This window comes from Cetorhinus maximus, chromosome 21 (assembly GCF_964194155.1).
Source record: "Cetorhinus maximus chromosome 21, sCetMax3.hap1.1, whole genome shotgun sequence".
Taxonomy (NCBI): Eukaryota; Metazoa; Chordata; class Chondrichthyes; order Lamniformes; family Cetorhinidae; genus Cetorhinus; species Cetorhinus maximus.
In genome coordinates, this window is record NC_135899.1 from 40,693,670 (window position 1) to 40,716,287 (window position 22,618).

Consider the following 22,618-nt stretch of genomic DNA (forward strand, 5'->3'; position numbering starts at 1 on the left):
AATTGACCATGCAGTAGGTAGCGAGGAGGATAGCTGTAGACGGCAGGAAGAGGTCAATGGAGTGGTCAGGTGGGCAGAAAAGTGGCAAACGGAATTCAACCCAGAGAAGTGTGAGGTGATGCATTTGGGGAGGTTCACAAGGAAAAGGATTATAAAATAAATGGGAGGTACTGAGAGGTGTAGAGGAAGTGAGAGACCTTGGAGTGAATATCTATGGATCCCTGAAGGTAGCAGGAGATGCTGATAAGGTGGTTAAGAAGGCAAATGGAATCATTTCCTTTATTAGCTGAGGCATAGAATATAAGAGCAGGGAGGTTATGCTGGAACTGTATAAAACATTAGTTAGGCCACAACTTGAGCATTGTGTGCAGTTCTGGTCACCTCACTAAAGGATGTAATTGTATTAGAGAGGGCACAGAGGAGATTTACGAGGATGTTACCAGGAGCATGAGGCGTGAGTGCTAGAAGGCCTAAAATGTAAGCAAACGATGGGATGCCGTCCCAGGGAACCGAGGCTGGCCTTTTAAATACCCCGCCTCAACACTTGGCCACCACTGTGGCTGCGTCCAATCTGCCTCCAGGGAGGCATGCCACGCCACCCCATCTCTCCAGAGCAAAAATTGGGTCCACCGAGGCGGGCCTGCTGAGTTGGGAAATCTCCTGACTTGAGCTTCCACCTCATTATTGAAAATCTGGCCTGTTAAGTACAAAAGCAGGGAAATTATGCTGAACTTTTTAAAAAGCTCTGGTTAGGCCCCAACTAGAGTATTGCATTCAGTTCTGGTCACCACACTTTAGGAAGGATGTGAGGGTCCTTGAGAGGGTGCAGAGGAGATTTACCAGAATGGTTCCACGGTTGGGGAATGAGAGATTTAGCTACAAATTAAGTTGGAGCAACTTGGATTTTTCTCCTTGGATAAAAGGGAATTGAGGCAAGATTTGAATGGGGTGTACAATATTATGACAGGTTTGGATAAAGTTGACATGGAAAAAAATGTTTCCGTTAGCTGATGGTACAATGATTAGTGGTCGCAGATTTAAAGATTTGGGCAAGGTCCGCAGGAGGGATGTGAGGAAATATATTTTTATGTAGGAAGTTGTAATGTCCTGGAACTCGCTGCCCACGAGGGTGGTGGAGGCAGAGACACTGAATGATTTCAAAAGGAAATTGGATGGGCACTTGAATTGCTATGGGATAGAACGGGACAATGGGTCTGACTGGATTACTCTAGGGAATGTTGGACTGAATGGTTTCCTTTTATGATCAGGGTGGGAGGGTGTGCCTGTTGTTTCCTGACTTCCACTGATTAAGTCTGGGCCAATTAAGGTTCCACATACAGACTTTATCCATCGCTACTGGTATTCTATCACTGGCTGGGAGGCCTGGGTGGGCCTTCTGCTTGGTCATTCTGCACCTAATGGAGGGCAGAACTGCGGGAGTAACCCCCTACCATCCAAACTGACGCATCTCACCCACCTTGCTTGGACCTGTCCCACTGGCCCTGGCAAGGCCACCCATGTTCTGGGGCCTCTATGGCTGTTGCCTTTTCCAGGCCCTCTGCACTACCAGCTGTGGCCCACACTCCCAGTGGCGCTGCTGGTACAGAATAGCCGCCTGCTTCTGATTGGCTGGCATATCTTGGAGGCGGGATCTTTGCCCAGGAAACCCAATGGCGGGCAGCTATGTGCCTGATTGGGATTAAATCCTATTGTGGGGTCCCAGGTATGGTTGTGGCTGGGTTGCTGCCAACTCTTTGACCAGTGGACAGGGCCACGTCCTCGGCCATTAAATCCAGCTCTATGGCTCAAAACTTGGAAATTGGTTAATGAATAAAACAACAGAAAGTCAGTGGGAAGTGTTCGAAAAACAAGTTAATGTACTGAACCAGAAACCTGTTGCCAAATAGGAACATCCCTGGGCAACTAAAGAGGTAAGCGACAGCATAAAACTAAAAGGGAAAAAAAACATACAAAAATGCAAAATTTAATACAGATCCTGGCAACTGGGAGAGCTACAAAGTTCAGCAACGGGGGTCTGGAAAGAAACTTGCAACTGATATCAAAATCAACAGAATAGTCATTTTATGGTCATTTTTTGAAAAAAAAGGATAGTCAGGAGAAATGTGGGCCCCTTAACCGCTAAATGTGATATTGTCAGTGAAAATAAGGAAATGATGAACATTTTGAATGATTATTTTTCATCAGCATTTACAACTGAGGAACAGGATGTCAGACATCCCAAGGAAACAAACATTGAATCAGGGACATGAACTCTCAACATTAACTTCATCAAAATTACAGTAATACAGAAAATAATGGCACTCATGGCAAATCCCCAGGAGCAGGTAGTTTTCAGCCAATGGTTTTAAAGAGTTGGAACATTGCAGATATCCAAAATATAATCTTCCAAAGTCCTCTCGATTCAGGAACGTTCCTTCAGTTCAGAACACAAAAGCTAACAATGAAATATTTTATAGGCACATCACTAAAAAGAAGGACCGTGTGGAAATAGGACCATTAAGCCATAGATAGGAAATTAACACAGGTAGTGACAGAGAGGTGGAAGAAATAGTTATTAGCGCCGGTGTTTACAGGGAGATAGAACAGCTAGATATGTTATTGTATGATGAGAAGGGCAATAAGTGCATCTGAAATAAAAAAGGGTATGTACTGAATAAGCTGGACAAACTTAAAGAGCATAAAGCATCCTCTATTTTAAATGAAACTAGGGAAGAAATAGCAGAGGCATTACTACTCACATTTAATAATCCATTAGAAAAAAGTGTACTGCGAGAGGACTGGTCGATAGCTGATGTAATTCCTATATTTAAAAAAGGGGTCGACCAGTCAGCTTAACATCTGTGGTAGGAAGAGTAATGGAATCTGGACAAAAGGAGAGAATAGAACATCTAGAAATGAGAAATATGATAATGAATAGTCAGCATGGATTTCAAAGAGAAAATCTTTCTTGACAAACCTTATTGAATTTTTGAGGTTACTGAGAGAGTTGACAATAGTAATGTTGTAGATGTAATTTATCTGGATTTTCAAAAGGTCTTTGATAAAATGCCCCATAATCAACTAATGAATAAGGTCACAGAATGTAGTGTCAGGGGACAAGTGACAGAATAGATTGCTAGCTGGCTTCAATACAGGAAGCAGAGAGTGGGAGTAAAGGGTCGTTATTCAGAATGGCAGAAGGTGGGAATTGGTGTTCCACAAGGATCAGTGCTTGGATCACTGCCATTCACAATTTACTTTAACCATTTGAACTTTGGAATGAAAAATGCAATTTCTAAATTTGCGGATGACATTGAATTGGAGGATGGTCAATACTGAGCAGGATTGTAACAAGTTACAGGAGAACATTAATAGATGGACAGAGTGGACAAATAATTGGCAAATGAAGTTCAAAACAGATAAATGTGAGGTAGTACAGTTTGGTGGGAAAAATAGGGAGGTCTCTTATTACTTGGAAGGTGTGACTCTATGTGGGGGTAGAGAAACAGAGGGATGGCAGAGTACAAATACATCAATCACTAAAAGTTGCCCCACAGGCTGACAGGGCCATAAAACTAGCAAGCACTAGTTTTTATTTCTAGAGATAGAATTGAAAAGTAGAGAAGTTAGGGGATCTGTATTGAACCTTCGTTAGGTCACATTCAGAGTACTTCTTGCAGTTCTGGTCACCATATTATAAAGGGAAGATTTACAAGGATGATACCAGAAATGCCTCGGTATACACATCAGGAAGGGATTGACAAGTTGTATCTTGTGAAGAAAGGATGCTGAGGGATGACCTCATTCTGAAAGGTTTTGATGGAGTGGATACAGAGAGAATGTTTCCTCTTGTGGGGAAGAGCAGGACTAGAGGCCATCAATGTAAGATAATCACCAAGAAATCCAATAAGGAATACAGAAGAAACTTCTTTACACAGAGAGTGGTGAGAATGTGGTTGAAATGAATAGTTCAGATGCATTTAAGGGGATGCTAGACAAGCAGATGAGGGAGAAGGGAATGGAGGGTTACAATGGTAGATTTAGATTGAGAAAAGGTGGGAGGAAGCATAAACATAACATGGACATGGACATCCAATGTAATCCTGTGAAAATTGGGCATGTCACTCCGTCACATAAGAATGGTGACAGAGGGAGACCAGGGAATTATAGCCCAGTCAGCCTAAGATCTGTTGCCATGAAATTATTAGGCTGTATAGTTAAACATAGGATGACAGAGCATAAATTGAGTAATCGAGTACAAAATGCAGGAAGTTATTCTATACTGAGATAATGCGAAAATGTTTCCAATTTTAGGCACTACAGTTTATGAAGGATTTGAATACATTACTGAAACGATTTACTAGAATAGTTCCAGAGATGAGGGATGACAGTTACATGGATAGATTGGAAAAATTGGGGCTGTCCTCTTGAGAACAGAGCAGGGTAAGGGGATGGAGCTGTATAAAATCATGAACCACTTCATAGAGTAAATAAATAGAAACCATTTCCAGTGGATGTAAGGTCAATAATCAGAGGACATCATTTAACATGTTTGATCATCTATGGAGAAGCTTTTTTATGCATCAAGTAGTTCAGATTGTGATACATTTCCTTATAGGGTGATAAAGACAGTAGTAACTTTCAAAAAGAAATTGGATAAATGAGGGAGAAAAAAATGCAAGTAAAAAGGAAAAGAATTGGGGAGTGGGATAAACTGGATTGTTTACAAGTAGCAGTCAATGCACCAAATGGTCTCCTTCAGTGCTGCACTATTTTAGAATCTGAGAGTGTGCCATGAAACATGCTCAGTGCTGCTACATCATAGGTTAGATACAGAGTAAAGCTCCCTCTACACTGTCCCCATCAAACACTCCCAGGACAGGTACAGCACGGGGTTAGATACAGAGTAAAGCTCCCTCTATACTGTCCCCATCAAACACTCCCAGGACAGGTACAGCATGGGGATAGATGCAGAGTAAAGCTCCCTCTACACTGTCCCCATCAAACACTCCCAGGACAGGTACAGCACGGGGTTAGATACAGAGTAAAGCTCCATCTACACTGTCCCCATCAAACACTCCCAGGACAGGTACAGCACGGGGTTAGATACAGAGTAAAGCTCCCTTTACACTGTCCCCATCAAACACTTCCAGGACAGTACAGCACAGAGTTAGATACAGAGTAAAGCTCCCTCTACACTGTCCCCATCAAACACTCGCAGGACAGATACAGCACGGGGTTAGATACAGAGTAAATCTCTCTTTACATGTTCCCATCAAAAAATCCCAGAGTAGGTACAGCACAGATTAACTACACAGTAGAACTCTCATTACAAAAATAAAAATAGCTGGAAAAACTCAGCAGGTCTGACAGCATCTGCAGAGAGGAACACAGTTAACGTTTCAAGTCCGTATGACTCTTCAACAGAACTAAGGAAAAATAGAAAATAGGTGAAATATAAGCTGGTTTAAGGGGGTATGGGACAGGTAGAGCTGGATAGAGGGCCAGTGATAGGTGGAGATTGCCAAGAGATGTCATAGACAAAAGGACAAAGAGTTGTTGAAGGTGGTGATATTATCTAAGGAATGTGCTAATAGGTGACATTAAGGGTAGAAAGCAGGACGAGCAAGGTACAGATAGCCCTAGTGGGGGTGGGGTGGGGGGAAGGGATTGAAATAGGCTAAAAGGTAGAGATAAAACAATGGCTGGAAATATATTTAAAAATAATGGAAATAGGTGGGAAAAGAAAAATCTATATAAATTATTGGAAAAAAAGGGGATCGGAAAGGGGGTGGGGATGTTCATTAAACTCTCATTAAACTCCCTTTCTTCTGTTGCAGCTCCTGTGGGGTTCCCTGATGTCTGGTGGCACATTGAAGATTCTGCTCAAGATGAAAATATGTACATTCGGCTTTTTTGGAAGGTGAGTATATTTGTGAGATAGTTTATTCATGTTTTGCAGCTGTAGGGTCTGTGTGGTTTGTAGGGACCAAAGTTATATTTTTAAAATTCATTCCTGTGTAACTAACCTGGCAGTGCCAGCATTTGTTGCCCATCCCTAATTGCCCTTGAGAAGGTGGTGGTGAGCTGCCTTCTTGAACCGCTGCAGTCCATGTGGTGTAGGTAGACCCACAGTGCTATTAGGAAGGGAGTTCCAGGATTTGGATCTAGAGACAGTGAAGGAACGGCGATGTAGTTAACTTGCTGGTAAAGGTGTTCCAAAGCATCTGCTCCCCTTGTTCTAGGTGGTAGAGATTGTGGATTTACAAGATACTGCGAAATGACACATGGCAAGTTATTGCAGTGCATTTTTTACATAGTACACAGTGCATCAGTGGTGGAGGGAGTGAATATTTAAGAAACTGGATGGGGTGCCAATCAAGCAGGCATCTTTGTGCGAGATGTTGTCGAGCTTCTTGAGTGTTGTTGGAGCTGCACTCATCCAGCCAAGTAGAGAGTATTCCATCTCACTCCTGCCACATGCCTTAAAGATAGTAGACAGGCTTTGAGGAATCAGGAAGTGAGTTACTCTCCACAGAATTGCCAGCCTCTGACCTGCTCTTGTAGTCACAGTATTTATGTGGCTAGTCCAGTTAAGTGAAGTTAAACTAAATAGCTGCTGAAATCGTTGATGCATTGGTTGTAATTTTTCAAAATTCCCTGGATTCTGGAAAGGTCCCATCAGATTGGAAAGTAGTGAATGTAAATCAGAAGACAGAAAGCAGGAAACTATGGGCCAGTTAGTTTAACATCTAGGGGAATAGGGAAATTGTGAGAATCCATTATGGAGGAGGTTATGGCAGAACACTTGGAAAATCAGAATGCAATCAGTCAACATGGTTTTGTGAAAGGGAACTCATGTTTGACTAATTTATTTTTGACTAATTTATTAAAGTTCTTTGAGAAAGTAATAAGTAACATGGATAAAGGGGAACTTGTAGATGTGGTGTACTTGGACTTCCAGAGGGCATTTTAGGTGCCACATCAAAGCTTACTACACAAAATAGGAGCCTGTGGTATCATGCAGAGAGGATTAGTTAGCTGACAGGAAGCAGAGAGTAAGGGAAATGGGTTTTTTTAGGTTGGCAAGAGGTAACTAGTGAAGTGCCCCGGGGTTCAGTGCTGGGGCATCAATGATTTATAATCTATATAAATGACTAGGGTGAAGGGACTGAAACCTTAAAACTATTCAATGACCTAGCCTCCATCACACTCTGGGGAAGAGAATTCCACGCATTAGCAACCCTTAGAGGAAAAATATCTCCTCATCTCCATCTTGAGACCCTGTATTTTTAAATTATGTCCCCTAGTTCCAGCCACTCTAAAACATCCTTTCAGCATCCACCCTGTTAGTCCCCTCAGGATTGTATCTGTTTCAATAAGATCACCTCTCATTCTTCCAAACTCCAATGGATACAGGCCCAACCTGTCCAACCTTTCTTTATAAGATAACTCCTTCATCCCAGGAACCAGTTGAGTGAACCTTCTCTGAACTGCTTCCAATGCAAATATATCCTTCCTTAAGTAAGGAGACCAAAACTGTACACATACTCCAGGTGTGGTCTCACTAATGCCCTGTACAACTGTAGCCAAATCTCCCTACTTTTATATTCCATTCCCCTAGCAATAAACAACAGCATTCCCTAATCGTTTGCTGCACCTGCATACTAAATTTTTATGATTCATATACCAGGACACCCAGGTCCCTCTGTATTCTTCTCTATATATATGTTTAAATAATGTCCTGCTTTTCTTTTCTTCCTTCCAAAGTGTACAAGTTCACTTTTTCCTACATTGTACTGCATCTGACAAATTCATGCCCAATTGTTTAACTTATCTAAATTGCAGACTCTTTATGTCCTCCTCATAACTTACTTTCTTACCTATCTTGATGTCATTAACAAATTTAGCAACCATGCATTCAGTATGGTATCAGGATTAGACAGTCTTATGTATTGTCTTATGATTGAACAACTCCATGAATGGGTTGCCCGACTGAGGCCTGATGCTGATGTAGAAACAACAGTGGCAGGTTGGACAGATGCAAATTAGCTGGGCAGGTTTGGTCAAGGTCACTTTGCTTTCTCCACTGAGGTCTTGAATACATTTTTGATATCTCAACAGGAACTGAAAGATTCAGAAGCGAATGGGAAGATCAGAGGCTACAGGGTGACACACAGACCTGAACCTGAGACCAATCATCCTGAGATCACTTTGTGCAACACAACTAGTCTGAGCTGCAGGATCTCAGTGCCAAAAGGAGATGGCAACATCTGTGTCCGTGCTTACAACAGTGCTGGGGAATCACCTCCAGCACAGCTGGCAGTGAAGGCTCTGCATCAGACAGGCAAGTTTCATACAGGACCCTGCAGCACCTCAATCAGCAAGGGAATAGATACATTGCAGCATCTGGATTCCAGACTAGTCGAGTAAAATAGCAGCCACCACAAAATAGAGAGCCTGGGCCTAGCAAAGAGAATAGTGGAGAGGGAGAAAGAGATGGAGAGAGCAAGAGGGTGAGAGAGGGGGCGATATCAAGGGTGTTCCTTTTCAATGAACAGTCTAATTGCCTTTTGAAAGCCTCAATTGAACCTGCCTCCACCACACTCTCAGGCAGTGCATTCCAGACCTGAAGCATGCACTGTATGAAAAAGTTTTTTTCTTAGATCACTTTCACTTCTTTTACTAATTACTTTAAATCTGTGCCCTCTCATTCTCGATTCTTTCACAAATGGAAACAGTTTCTCCCTATCTACTCTGTCCAAACCCCTCATGGTTTTGAACACCTTCATTGAACCTCCTCTCAACCTTCTTTCCTCTCAGGAGAACAGCCACAACTTCTCCAATCTATCCTCGTAACCAAAGTTTTTCATCCCTGAAACCATTCTAGTGATTTTTTCTGCACTTTCTCCAATGCCTTCACATCCTCCCTAAAGTGTGGTGCCCAAACTCATATGCTTTCAACATAACCTCCTTACTCTTGTACTCTATGCCCCTATTAATAAGGCCCAGGATACTGTATGCTTTATTTAGCCTTCTCTCAACCTGTGCTGATTCCTTCAATGATTTATGCACATACTCCCAGGTCCCTCTGCTCCTGCACCCCCTGCAGAATTGTGTCTTTTATTTTATATTGTCTCTCCATGTTCTTCCTACCAAAAAGAATCACTTCAAATTTCTCCAGATTGCACTTCATCTGCCACCTGTTCACCCATTCCACCAACTCGTCTGTGTCCCTTTACACTATCCTCCTCACAGTTCACAATGCTTTCAAGTTTAGTATCATCCACAAACTTTGAAATTGTGCCCTGTACACCAATGTCAATGTCATTAATATATATCAGGAAAAGCAAGAGTGCCAACACTAAGCAAGAGTGCCAACACAAACCTTCCACCAGCATGAAAATCATCCATTAACCACTACTCTGTGTCCTGTCGTTCAGTTAATTCCATATCCATGTCCCTTTTATTCCATGTGCGCTAACTTATCTCACAAGTCTGTTGTGTAGCACTGTGTCAAAATCTTTTTGAAGTCCATGTTAGGGATAGATGGTGGTGTCGTGATTTTGCCTCTGGACTGATAATCCATAATGCTCTGGGGGTCACTGATTCAAATCCCACCATGAAAGCTTGTGGAATTTAATTTCAATAAATAAATCTGGAATATAAAGCTAGTCTCAGCACTGGTGACCATGACAACTATCATCAATTGTCGTAAAAAAACCATCTAGTTCACTAATGTCCTTTAGGGAAGGAAATCTGCCATCCAGACCTGGTCGAACCTACATGTGACTCCAGACTCACAGCAATGTGGTTGACTCTTAATTGCCCTCTGAAATGGCCCAGCAAGCAGTTCAAGGGCAATTAGGGATGGGCAACAAATGCTGGCCTTGGCAGTGATGCCCACATCACATGAAATAATAAACAAAAAAACGTACACCACATCAACAGCATTGTCTTCATCAGCTTCTCCGATACCCCTTAAAAAAAACTCCAGCATGATCGTTAAATATGATTTTCCGTTAAGAAATCCACATTGGCTTTCCTTAATTAACCCACATTTGTCCATGTGACTCTTAATTTTGTCCCAAATTATCATTTCTAGAACCTTCTCCTTCACCAAAGTTAAACTGACTGGCCTGTAGTTTCTGAGCTTATCTTTACACCCTTTTTTGAACAAGGGCATAACGTTTACAATTTTCCAGTCCTCTGGCAACCCTGAATCTAAGGAAGACTGAAAACTTATGGCCAGTGCCTCTGCAATTTCCACTCTCACTTCCCTCAGTATCCTTGGATGCATCTCATCTGGTCCTGGTGTCTTATCACTTTGAAGTATGGACAGTCTATCCAATATCACATCCTAATCAATTTTAAACCTATCAAGTGTCTGAACTACCTCCTCTTTCACAATGGACTGGGTAGCATCTTCTTCCTTGATAAAGACAGATGCAAAGTATTAATTTAATACCTCAGCTATGCTCCCTGCTTCCATGCACAAATCCCCTTTTTATCCCAAAGCAGCCCCATTCCTTCTTTTACCACTCTTTTACTATTTATATGCCTGTAGGAGACTTTGGGATTCCTTTTATATTGGCCTAAACTCTTCTAAACCCTTCTAGTTCTTCTAAGCTCCAGAGAATACAAGGCCAATTTATTCAGCCTCCCATCATAGAACCATACCCTCATCCCGGAGACCAATTGAGTAATCCTTTGCTATATGCCTCCAGGGCTAGCATATCCTTCCTTAAATGCGGAGACCAAAACTGCACACAGTGCATAGAAACACGGAAAGTAGGAGGAGATGGCCATTTGGCCCTTTGAGCCTGCTCTGCCATTCATTATGATCATGGCTGATCACCCAACTCAACAGCCTACTCCCACTTTCTCCCCTTATCCTTTGATCCCTTTCGCCCCAAGAGCTATATCTAACTCCTTCTTGAAAATTACAATGTTTTGGCCTCAACTACTTTCTCTGATAGCAAATTCCACAGGCTCACCGTTCTCTGGGTGAAGAAATTTCTCCTCATCTCAGTCCTAAATGGTCTATCCCGTATCCTCAGACTGTGACCCCTGGTTCTGGACTCCCTCACCATCGGGAATATCCTTCCTGCAACTACCCTGTCTAGTCCTGTTAGAATTTTATAGGTTTCTATGAGATCCCCCTCATTCTTCTGAACTCCAGCGAATATAATCCTAACCGACTCAGTCTCTCCTCTTATGTCAATCCCGCCATCCCAGGAGTCAGTCTGCTAAACCTTCACTGCACTACCTCTATAGCAAGAACATCCTTCCTCAGATAAGGAGACCAAACCTGCACACAATATTCCAGGTGTGGTCTCACCAAGGCCCGGTATAATTGCAGCAAGACATCCCTGCTCCTGTACTTGAATCCTCTCGCTATGAAGGCCAACATACCATTTGCCTTCTTTACTGTCTGCTGCACCTGCATGCTTACCTTCAGCGACTGGTGTACGAGGACACCCAGGTCTCGTTGCACATCCCCCTCTCTCAATTTATAGCCATTCTGATAATAATCTGCCTTCCTGTTTTTGCCACCAAAGTGGATAACCTCACATTTATTCACATTATACTGCGTCTGCCATGCATTTGCCCACTCACTCAGCTTGTCCAAATCACACTGAAGCATCTCTGCATCCTCCTCACAGCTCACCCTCCCACCCAGCTTTGTTTCATCTGCAAATTTGGAGATATTACATTTAATTCCCTCATCTAAATCATTAATATATATTGTGAATAGTTGGGGTCCCAGCACCGATCCCTGCGGCACCCCACTAGTCAGTGCCTGCCATTCGGAAAAAGACCCGTTTATGTTTCCTGTCTGCCAAGCAGTTTTCTATCCATCTCAATACACTACCCCCAATCCCATGCGCTTTAATTTTACACGCTAATCTCTTATGTGAGACTTTGTCGAAAGCCTTCTGGAAGTCCAAATAAACCACATCCACTGGCTCCCCCTCATCAACTCTACTAGTTGCATCCTCGAAAAATTGCAGTAGATTTGTCAAGCATGATTTCCCTTTCATAAATCCATGCTGACTCTGTCCGATTCTGCCATTGTTGTCCAAGTGCTCAGCTATTAAATCTTTTATAATGGACTCTTTTTAAATAGTGGGGTTACATTAGCTACCCTCCAATCTGTAGGAACTGTTCCAGAATCTATACAATCTCAGAAGATGACCACCAATGCATCCACTGTTTCTGGGGCCACTTCCTTAAGTACTCTGGGATGTAGATTATCAGACCCTGGGGATTTATCGGTCTTCAATCCCATCAATTTCCCCAACACCATTTCCCTACTTATACTGATTTCTTTCAGCTCCTCCCTCTCACTAAACCCTGTGTTCCCCAACATTTCTGGTATGCTATTTGTGTCCTCCTTTGTGAAGACAGGACCAAAGTATGTATTTAGTTGGTCAGCCATTTCTTTGTTCCCCATTATAAGTTCCCCTGTTTCTGACTGTAAGGGACCTACCTTACAAGTAGGTCCCTTACCAATTTGTCTTCACCAATCTTTTTCTCTTCGCACACCTATAGAAACTTCTACAGTCAGTTTTTATGTTCCCCGCAAGCTTACTCTTGTACTCTATTTTCTCCTTCTTAATCAATCCCTTGGTCCTCCTTTACTGAATTCCAAACTGCTACCAATCCTCAGGTCTGTGGTTTTTTTCTGGCCAATTTGTATGCTTCTTCCTTGGATCTAATACTATCTCTAACTTCCCTTGTAAACCATGGTTTGGCCATCTTTCCTGTTTTACTTTTGTGCCAGACAGGAATAAACAATTGGTGCAGTTCAACCATGCGCTCTTTGAATGTTTGCCGTTGCCTATCCACCGATATCCCTTTAAGTAACGTTTCCCAATCCATCATAGCCAACTTGCGCCTCATACCATTGTAGTCTCCTTTATTAAAATTCAGGACCTGAGTCTCAGAATCAACTACGTCACTCTCCATCTTGTTGAAGAATTCTATCATATTATGGTCGCTCATCCCCAAGGGGCCTCGCACAACTAGATTGCCAATTATTCCTTTCTCATTACACAATACACAGTCTAGGATGGTCTGTTCTCTAGTTGGTTCCTCAACTTATTGGTCCAGAAAACCATCCTGTATACACTCCAGGAATTCCTCCTCTACGGTATTGTTACTAATTTGATTTGCCCAATCTATATGCATATTAAAGTCACCCATAATTACAGATGTTCCTTTATTACATACATCTCTAATTTCCTGTTTAATGCCATTTCCAACATCACCACTGCAGTTCGGGGGTCTATATACAACCCCCACTAACATTTTTTGCCCCTTTGTGTTTCTCAGCTCTACCCATACAGATTCCACATCGTTGGAGCTAATATCTTTCCCCACTATTGCGTTAATTTCCTCTTTAATGAGCAATGCAACTCCACCACTTTTTCCTTTTTGTTTGTCCTTCCTAAATACTGTATACCCCGGATGTTCAGTTCCCATTCCTGGTCACCCTGCAGCCATGTCTCCGTAATCCCGACTATATCATACTTGTTTACATCTATTTGCACGGTTAATTCGTCCACTTTATTGCGAATGCTCCTCGCATTAAGGCACAAAGCCTTAAGGCGTGTCTTTTTAACATTACTTGTCCCATTCCCACTATTTTTCACTGAGACTCTGTTTGATTCTTGCCCTTGATTTCTCTGCCTATCATTTTCTTATTCCTCTTTCCATCTTTTGTTCTTGTCCTTGATTCTCCCTCCTCTGACTCCTTGCATAGGTTCCCATCCCCCTGACATTTTAGTTTAAACCCTCCCCAACCACTCTAGCAAATGTTCCCCCCAGGACATCAGTCCCAGTCCTGCCCAGGTGTAATCCGTCCAGTTTGTACTAGTCACACCTCCCCCAGAACCGATCCCAATGCCCCAGGAATCTGAAACCCTCCCCCTCACACCATCTCTTCAGCCACATATTCATCCGATATAGCCTGCTATTTCTACTTTGACTAGCATATGGCACTGGTAGTAATCCTGGGATCACTACCTCTGAGGTCCTATTTTTTAAACTCCCTACTTTCCCTTACTTCCTAACTCCCTATATTCTGCTTTTAGGACCTCATCCCTTTTTTTAACCTATGTTGTTTGTACCAATGTGTACCACGACCACTGGCTGTTCACCCTCCCACTTCAGAATGTCCTGTAGCCATTCTGAGACACCCTTGACCTTAGTACTCTAGCTGTGGCCTCACCAATACCCTGTACAATTGCAACTGGACTTCTTTATTCTTGTACTCCAATTCCCTTGGAGGAACGAAAAACTCACCAACTACTAAAAGGTTTTTAAGCTTTAGAAAAACTCACCAGAGCTTACCACATAAACCAAATTCCCAACTCCACACTCTGTCTACGCCTCACTCAGGCGTAGTCTCCTGTCCCCTCCTGCGCTTCTTACTGTTTGATTTGTAAAAGGCAGATTGTGGTTAACAAATCCAATTGAATTTTGTGTTGGAGTTACAGAGAAGGTTGATGAAGGGAATGCAGTGGATGTTGTTTATATGGATTTTAAGAAAGCAGTTGACAAAGTGGCACATAAAAGGCTGGTTAACAAAATTGAGGGTTATCGTGCAACTGGATAAAATTGGCTTAAGAGCAGAAAACAGTGTGTCATGAATGGTTAATGTTTCAAGTCCATATGACTCTTCAGAGCTCTGAAGAAGAGTCATACAGACTGGAAACGTTAACTCTGTCTTTCTCTCCACAGATGCTGTCAGACCTGCTGAGTTTTTCCAGCATTTTCTGTTTTTGTTTCAGATTTCCAGCAACAACAGTATTTTGCTTTTATCTTAGTGCCATGCATGGTAACTGGTTATTTTTAAGACTGAGGTGTTCCCCAGTAGTCAGAGCTAGAGCTGCTGCATTTTCTGCTACATGTAAATGACTTTGATATTGGAAAACAGAGTAGAATTTCAAGATTTGCCCCTAATACCAAAACTTGGATGAGTTGCAAACTGTGAGGATTACACAAATTGTCTACAACATGACATATAGGCTAGCAAATGGGCAGGCAGGTGGCAAATAGAATTTAACATAGATAAGTGTGAGGTGATATTTTTGGCAGAAGGGATGGGAAGAGGCAATCTAGATTCGGTGTCAGAGTTCTAAAGCGTGCACAGGGACAGACAGAGCTGAAGGTGCATGAGCATTGATCATTGAGGGTGGGAGAGTGGTTAGAGCAGCATATAGGATGCTTTGCATACTTGTCTCTCTTTGAATATAGGCCATCTGCAGAGGTTTAATTATCCCTGGAAAACGGAGCTAGGATTACATTTGTGATTACATAATTCAGACCAAACAGCTTGAAATTTGTGCAGTATTATTTTAAAAGCCAGGCCAGAGCTACAGTTAATCCTCAGCAGCCGTATGCATGTACAGCAAGGAGCAGAGCATTGAGGAGCATTGGTGCAGGGAGAGGGAAAGTGTAGCTGCAGAAATTGCACAGGCACATGGGAACTTGAGTTCTCTTGTGCCTACAAACTGGTGCTGCTATTGTGCTATGCCAATTGAATTCATTGAAGTGAAAGGTAGAGACAGGTCAAACAATGGAAACAAATAAGGGACACTTGGTCGTGTGATGCTGCCAACAGTGACCAGGTGGACTGAGCATTTGGGAAATCAGCCAGACCCCTCAACCCACATACCCAGGCTGGCTGGACCCACCACTACTGCACCCCAGCCTGCCAGACATGCCGCTTCTCCAGGTCTGCCAGACACCCCGCTCCTCTAGGCCTGCCACAACCCCCCCACACCCCTGCCTGCCAGACACCCCACTCCTCTGGGCCTGGTGAAACGACCCCCCTTCGCCATGTTCCCACCCACTCACCCTTATCGCTGCTGTCTGGAACTTGCAGCAGGAACACAAGTTCCGGGACAATCCTGTAAAATACAGGGCAATTGTTCACCCTGGGTGGAGGCTCAGGAAAGAGTTTTTGCAATCTGATAAAGCAAAACCTGGCAAAATGTGATAACTAGAGCATGGGTAATAGTATAAAAACCTATCCCATGAGAATGGGGAACACTAGTCTGACATCAGGCATATGTGACAATGCAGAGGACCATACAGAGAATAAGTGTCTAGACTTTAGCCAGTCGGGTCAGTCAACTGATATTTGGTTAGATTTCCCAGTTGTTCTAGTTGCTTCCGCTGCACATGCGTTATCCTGGTTAGACACAGGTTGCAGTTTTTGACTGATTTGTTTTTCTTCTGGGGCTTGGGCTGCACAATTCAGGCCTCATGAACAAAAGCAGGGAAGTTATGCTGAACCTTTCTTTAGCTTTGGTTTGACCATGACAAGAGTAGTGTGTTCAGTTCTGATCATCACACTTTAGGAAGGATTTGAGGGTCCTAGGGAAGGTGAAGAGGAGATTTATCAGAATGGTTCCAGGGTTGGGGGATGTTACAAATCTAGGCTGGAAAAGTTGTTCTCCTTGGAGGAGAGGAGATATTGAGGAGAGATCTTCCAGAACTGTGCAAGATTATGACAGGTTTGGATCAGGTAAGGAGAGGCTCGATGTTTTATCACAAAAGTAATAGAATATCAAGCCAAATGGTATTTATAAGTTGTTATAAACTGAAAAAAGTCCTTGGTTAGAATACTCAGCACTTTTGGAAAGATATTATGGCTTCAGAAAGGTTCCAAGATACTAGAAACTTCCTGCTGTGAGTCCAGCCCAATGTTTGAGCTTTGCTTTGATTTGTTGAAGAGAGAAATTGTTAAAATCTCTCTCTACTGATCATGGTGTCAGACTCATCTAATCATTACATGCAGGAGACTATTCAGCCCATAAGCCCATACTAACTCTCTGTAGACCAATCCAGTCAGTCCGGATTCCCCATAGCCCTACAAGTTCATTTCATTCAAATTCCCATCCAGTTTCCTTTTGAAATCTTTCATTGTATCCACTTCCACCAACCCCCTAAGCAGCAAGTTCCAGGTCATTACCACATGCTGCATTACAAGGCTCTTATTACTTGCACAAAAACCTTAAATCTTCAAACCTTAAATCCCTCGATCTTGTACCATCAGCTAATGAGAACAGCTTTTCTTTGTCCAAACCTGTCAATGTAAATATCAAACCCAATCTCTACTCCAATTTTATTCTTTCATGGGATGTGGGTGTCACTGGCAAGGCCAGCATTTGTTGCCTGCCCCTAACTGCCCTTGAACTGAGTGGCTTGCTAGGCCATTTCAGAGGGAAGTCAAGAGTCAACCATATTGCTGTGGGTCTGGAGTCACATGTAGGCCAGACCAGGTAAGAACTGCAGATTTCTTCCCTAAAGGACATTAGGCATTAAAAGGTAAAATTAAACAGTTCTCAACTGAACCTTTTAACTTTAAATATCCACAATCTGTACAACTGGAATCTAATTATAATCTAACATATTTCTTGCAGTAGGCAGTTAATAATTCGAGTTGGTCTATTGCTTATTAATGTCTATTGTGGGTTGTTCGCTTTTTCTCTTTTTTCAGACATTGCCCTTCTTCCTCCAAGCTTAAGAATTATTCCAATTACTGAGCACAGTCTCCAAATGAATTGGACTTCCCCGAGCACTGAGGTTATTGGTTATGTGATAGAATGGTGTGACATTTCCACAGCATTTTCTTGTGAAATCAACTGGAAGAAGGTTTCAGCTGACAGCACCAGCCGCATTCTACAAGGTAAGAAATCATTATCTCTCATTATAGACTCAAACTGAACTGAAGCAGGCCATTCATTCCACCAGGCCTGGTCCACATCTTTGCAAGAGTTTTCAATTTGTAGCACTCTCCTTTTCTGCCCCCAAAGCCCTTGAAATATTATCCTTTTCAACTATTTCTCCAATTCTTGTTCAGGCTGTGCATTCCAGGTCATAACATCTCACTCAACAACTCTTGTTCTGCTCATCTCCCCTGTTTTATTTCGCAATTATCTTAAATCTGCACCATCTGGCTACTGTCCCTCCTGCTAATGGAAACAGCTTCTCACTACCTGCTTTATCAAAAACCATGAGGCGTTGAATCTTTATTACACCACCTCTTGACATTTACTTAGCTGAAGTGAGAATCTCAGCATCTTCAATCACTGTGGTTCAATTCCCCCAGCCCTGGTGCCATTCTAGTAAATCTACTTTGCACCCCCTCTAAGACTTTCACATCCTTCCCAAAGTGTGCTTCACAGAATTGGATGCAATATTCCAGCTGAGATGTAACCAGTGATTTATAAGGTTTAGCATAACTTCCTTGGCTCCGATTATAACTTAGATGCATGTCAGGAGCAGAGGGGATGCGATATCAATAGCATTTTTAATGTATTTTTTACATTTGTTCATGGGATGTGGGCTTCGCTGGTTGGGCCAGCATTTATTCCCATCCCTAGTTGCCCTTGAGAAGGTGGTGGTGAGCTGCCTTCTTGAACCGCTGCAGTCCATGTGGTGTAGGTACACCCACAGTGCTGTTAGGAGGGAGTTCTAAGATTTTGATTCAGCGACAGTGAAGGAACGGCAAGATAGTACTGAAGACTTGTGCTCCAGAACTTGCCACGCCGCTAGCCAAGCTATTCCAGTACAGCTACAATACTGGTAACTACCTGCCTATGTGGGAAATTGCCCAGGTATATCCTGTACACAAAAAGCAGGACAAATCCAACCCGGCCAACTACCGCCCCATCAGTCTACTCTCCATCATCAGTAAAGTAATGGAAGGGGTCATCAACAGTGCTATCAAGCAGCACTTGCTTAGCAATAACCTGTTCACTGATGCCCAGTTTGGGTTCTGCCAGGGTCACTCAGCTCCTGACCTCATTACAGCCTTGGTTCAAACATGAACAAAAGAGCTGAACTCCCGAGGTGAGGTGAGAGTGATTGCCCTTGACATCAAGGCAGCATTTGGCCAAGTGTGGCCTCAAGGAGCCCTAGCAAAACAGGAGTCAATGGAAAAAAGGGGGGGAGAAATGTCCACTAGTTGGAGTCATACTCAGCACAAGGAAGATGGTTGTGGTTTTACATTATTTAATTAATTAAATCACGAGATGGGGGAGATCTTAAACAGTTTTTTTGCATCAGTATTTACTCAGGAAACTGGAATAGTGTATATGGAAGGAAGGGAAACAAGCAGTAGTGTCATGGAACATATAGAGATTAAAGAGGAGGAGGTGCTTGCTGCCTTACAGCGAATAAAGGTAGATAAATCCCCGGGGCCTGACATGATATTCCCTCAGGCCTTGAGGGAGACTAGTGTAGAAATTGCAGGGGCCCTGGCAGAAATATTTAAAATGTCCTTAGCCACGGGTGAGGTGCCGAAGGATTGGAGGGTAGCTCATGTTGTTCAAAAAAGGCTCCAAAAATAAACCAGGTAATTACAGGCCAGTGAGCCTGACGTCAGTAGTAGGTAAATTATTGGAAGGTGTTCTGAGAGATCGGATATACAATTATTTGGACAGCCAAGGGCTGATTAAGGATAGTCAGCATGGCTTTGTGCGTGGTAGGTCGTGTTTAACGAACCTTGTAGAGTTTTTCAAGGAGGTTACCAAGAAAGTAGATGAAGGAAAGCCTGTGGATGTTGTCTACATGGACTTTAGTAAGGCCTTTGACAAGGTCCCACATGGGAGGTTAGTTCAGAAGGTTCAGACACTTGGTATCCATGGAGAGGTTGTAAACTGGATTCGAAATTGGTTGTGTGGGAGAAGACAGAGAGTGATAATGGATGATTGCTTCTCAGACTGGAGGTCTGTGACTAGTGGTGTGCCTCAGGGATCTGTGCTGGGACCATTGTTGTTTGTTGTCTATATCAATGATTTGGATGATAATGTGGTAAATTGGATCAGCAAGTTTGCTGATGACACTAAGATTGGAGGCATTGTGGACAGCGAGGGAGGCTTTCAAAGCTTGCAGAGGGATCTGGACCAACTGGAAAAATGGGCCAAAAAATGGCAGATGGAATTTAATGCAGAAAAGTGTGAGGTGTTGCATTTTGGAAGGACAAACCAAGGTAGGACATACACAGTAAATGGTAGGGCACTGAGGAGTGCGGAGGAACAAAGGGATCTGGAGTTCAGATACATAATTCCCTGAAAGTGGTGTCACAGGTAGAAAGGGTTGTAAAGGAAGCTTTTGGCATACTGGCCTTCATAAATCAAAGTATTGAGTATAGGAGTTGGGATGTTATGGTGAAGTTGTATAAGACATTGGTGAGGCCAACTTTGGAGTATTGTGTGCAGTTCTGGTCGCCTAACTACAGGAAGGATATCAGTAAGATTGAAAGAGTGCAGAGAAGATTTACTACGATGTTGCCGGGTCTTAAGGAGTTGAGTTACAGGGAAAGATTAAACAGGTTAGGACTTTATTCCTTGGAGCGTAGAAGGATGAGGGGAGATTTGATAGAAGTTTACAAAATTATGAGGGGTATAGACAGAGTAAATGCGAGTAGGCTCTTTCCACTTAGATTAGGAGAGATAAACACGAGAGGACATGGCTTTAGGGTGAAAGGGGAAAGGTTTAGGGGGAACATTAGGGGGAACTTCTTCACTCAGAGAGTGGTGAGAGTGTGGAACGAGCTGCCATCTGACATGGTAATTGCGGGCTCACTCTTAAGTTTTAAGAATAAATTGGATAGATACATGGATGGGAGAGGTCTGGAGGGTTATGGACTGGGTGCAGGTCAATGGGATTAGCGGAATAATATTTCGGCACAGACTAGAAGGGCCGAATGGCCTGTTTTCTGTGCTGTAGTGTTCTATGGTTATACGGTTGTGGGAGGTCAGTCATCTCAGTTCCAGGACATCACTGCAGGAGTTCCTCAGGGTAGTATCCAATCATCTTCAGCTGCTTCATCAATGACCTTCCTTCCATCATTGGGTCAGAAGTGGGGATGTTCGCTCATGATTCTACAATGTTCAGCACCATTTATGACTCCTCAAAAACTGAAGCAGTCCATGTCCAAATGCAGCAAGATCTGGACAATATCCAGGCTTGGGCTGACAAGTGACAAGTAATATTCACGCCACACAAGTGCCAGGCAATGACTATCCCCAACAAGAGAGAATCTAACCATCACCCCATGACATTTAATGGCATTACCATCACTGAATCCCTCAAAATCAACATCCTGGGGGTTACCATTGACCAGGAACTGAACTGGACTAGCTATATAAATACTGTGGCTACAAGCAGGTCAGAGGCTAGGAATCTTGCAGCGAGTAACTCACCTTCTGACTCCCCAAAGCCTGTCCACCATAAGGCACTGGACAGGGGTTTGATGGAATACTCCCCACTTGCCTGGATGAGTGCAGCTCCAACAACACTCAAGAAGCTTGACACCATCCAGGACAAAGAAGCCTTCTTGATTGGCACCACATCCACAAATATTCGTTCCCTCCATCACCAACACACCGCAGCAGCAGTGTGTACCATCTACAAGATGCACTGCAGAAACAAAATCCTGGAACTCCCTCCCTAAATGCTGTGTGTGTGTACCTACACCACATGGACTGCAGCGGTTCAGGAAGGCAGCTCACCATCGCCTTCTTAAGGGCAATTAGAGATGGGCAAGAAATGCTGGCCCAGCCAGCGAAGCCCATTCCCCATAGAAGAATGAAAAAAAGATCATTCTGTACTGCATCAGCAGTCACATCTTCATCTTCTCTGTTTTCTGAATTAACTACTTGTGACATCTTTTTCAATGTTCTAACTACTTCCTGCATTTGGATGGTTATTATCTGATCCTCCCTTAACCCATCTGTTTCAGGTGTAATGCTTTGCTTGAACATTTCCTTCAGCCTAATTTTAAGGTAATTAAGTTGTACCTGTAGCTGGACATTATCAAAACTGTTAACTATCGAAGTGCCTGAATTAAAAACAGTGGCTGCATCAGTTATTACACCTCATTTCTCCCTGTCATGTTCCATGGTGTTCCCATTATCCTTACTTTCCCCATACCAATTCTCAGGGAATTGCATAAAGACTTGCTGCAATAATTTCTCATACAATTGTTCAGTTTGAGGTTTACACATTGCAGGCAAATGTACTCTGGTAAGGTTCAGCATTACCAGTACCGCTTCATAATATACCCCATAATACAATTGTGGTCTAATGGGAATCATTACTAATTCGTTAGGTGGTATGGGAATTTGCTTTGCCCTGTGTAACTGAGACGATTTTGGAGGAGGTTTGCCTTAACTCTTAGTTCTATTCCCTTCAAGCTCCCAGGCGGTCTGGTTGTTATACATGAGTCACCTGAAGTGGCCCAATTAATACCATTCCCTTCACTATCCTGCCACCATTGTTTTATGGTTATGGCAGTAGTGGTAGTACATCAGGCATTACTTCCCTTAATATACAAATATGTCCCTTCCTTTCCCTTCCACCCCTTTGTTCAACAAAACTTATTCCATTCTGCTCTTGTGTTATTGGTATTCCTCACCCATTCCCATGGTGAAGTATAATTCAATTTCGCATCAACCCCTTTCATCAGCCAGATATGATGACCAATATCTTCAGGACTATTGGAGCATTGAATACATACTCCATTCCCTTCCTCTACGTTGAATGTGACGGCTACTATGGTAATGTTGGTATCACAGTTCACACTTACATCTGA

The 22,618-nt window shown here is 42.9% G+C and overlaps 1 protein-coding gene across 1 annotated transcript in view; it reads left to right on the top strand.

Moving 5' to 3' along the window:
• LOC144695174 (granulocyte colony-stimulating factor receptor-like) overlaps positions 1-22,618 on the top strand; it is a 100,423-nt gene extending 77,805 nt beyond the window's left edge. Inside the window, exons 8-11 of the mRNA XM_078566060.1 lie at positions 5,841-5,923; positions 8,125-8,347; positions 17,516-17,704; positions 22,497-22,618. Coding sequence (XP_078422186.1) covers positions 5,841-5,923; positions 8,125-8,347; positions 17,516-17,704; positions 22,497-22,618 — 617 coding nt within the window. The remainder of the gene's footprint in view (positions 1-5,840; positions 5,924-8,124; positions 8,348-17,515; positions 17,705-22,496) is intronic.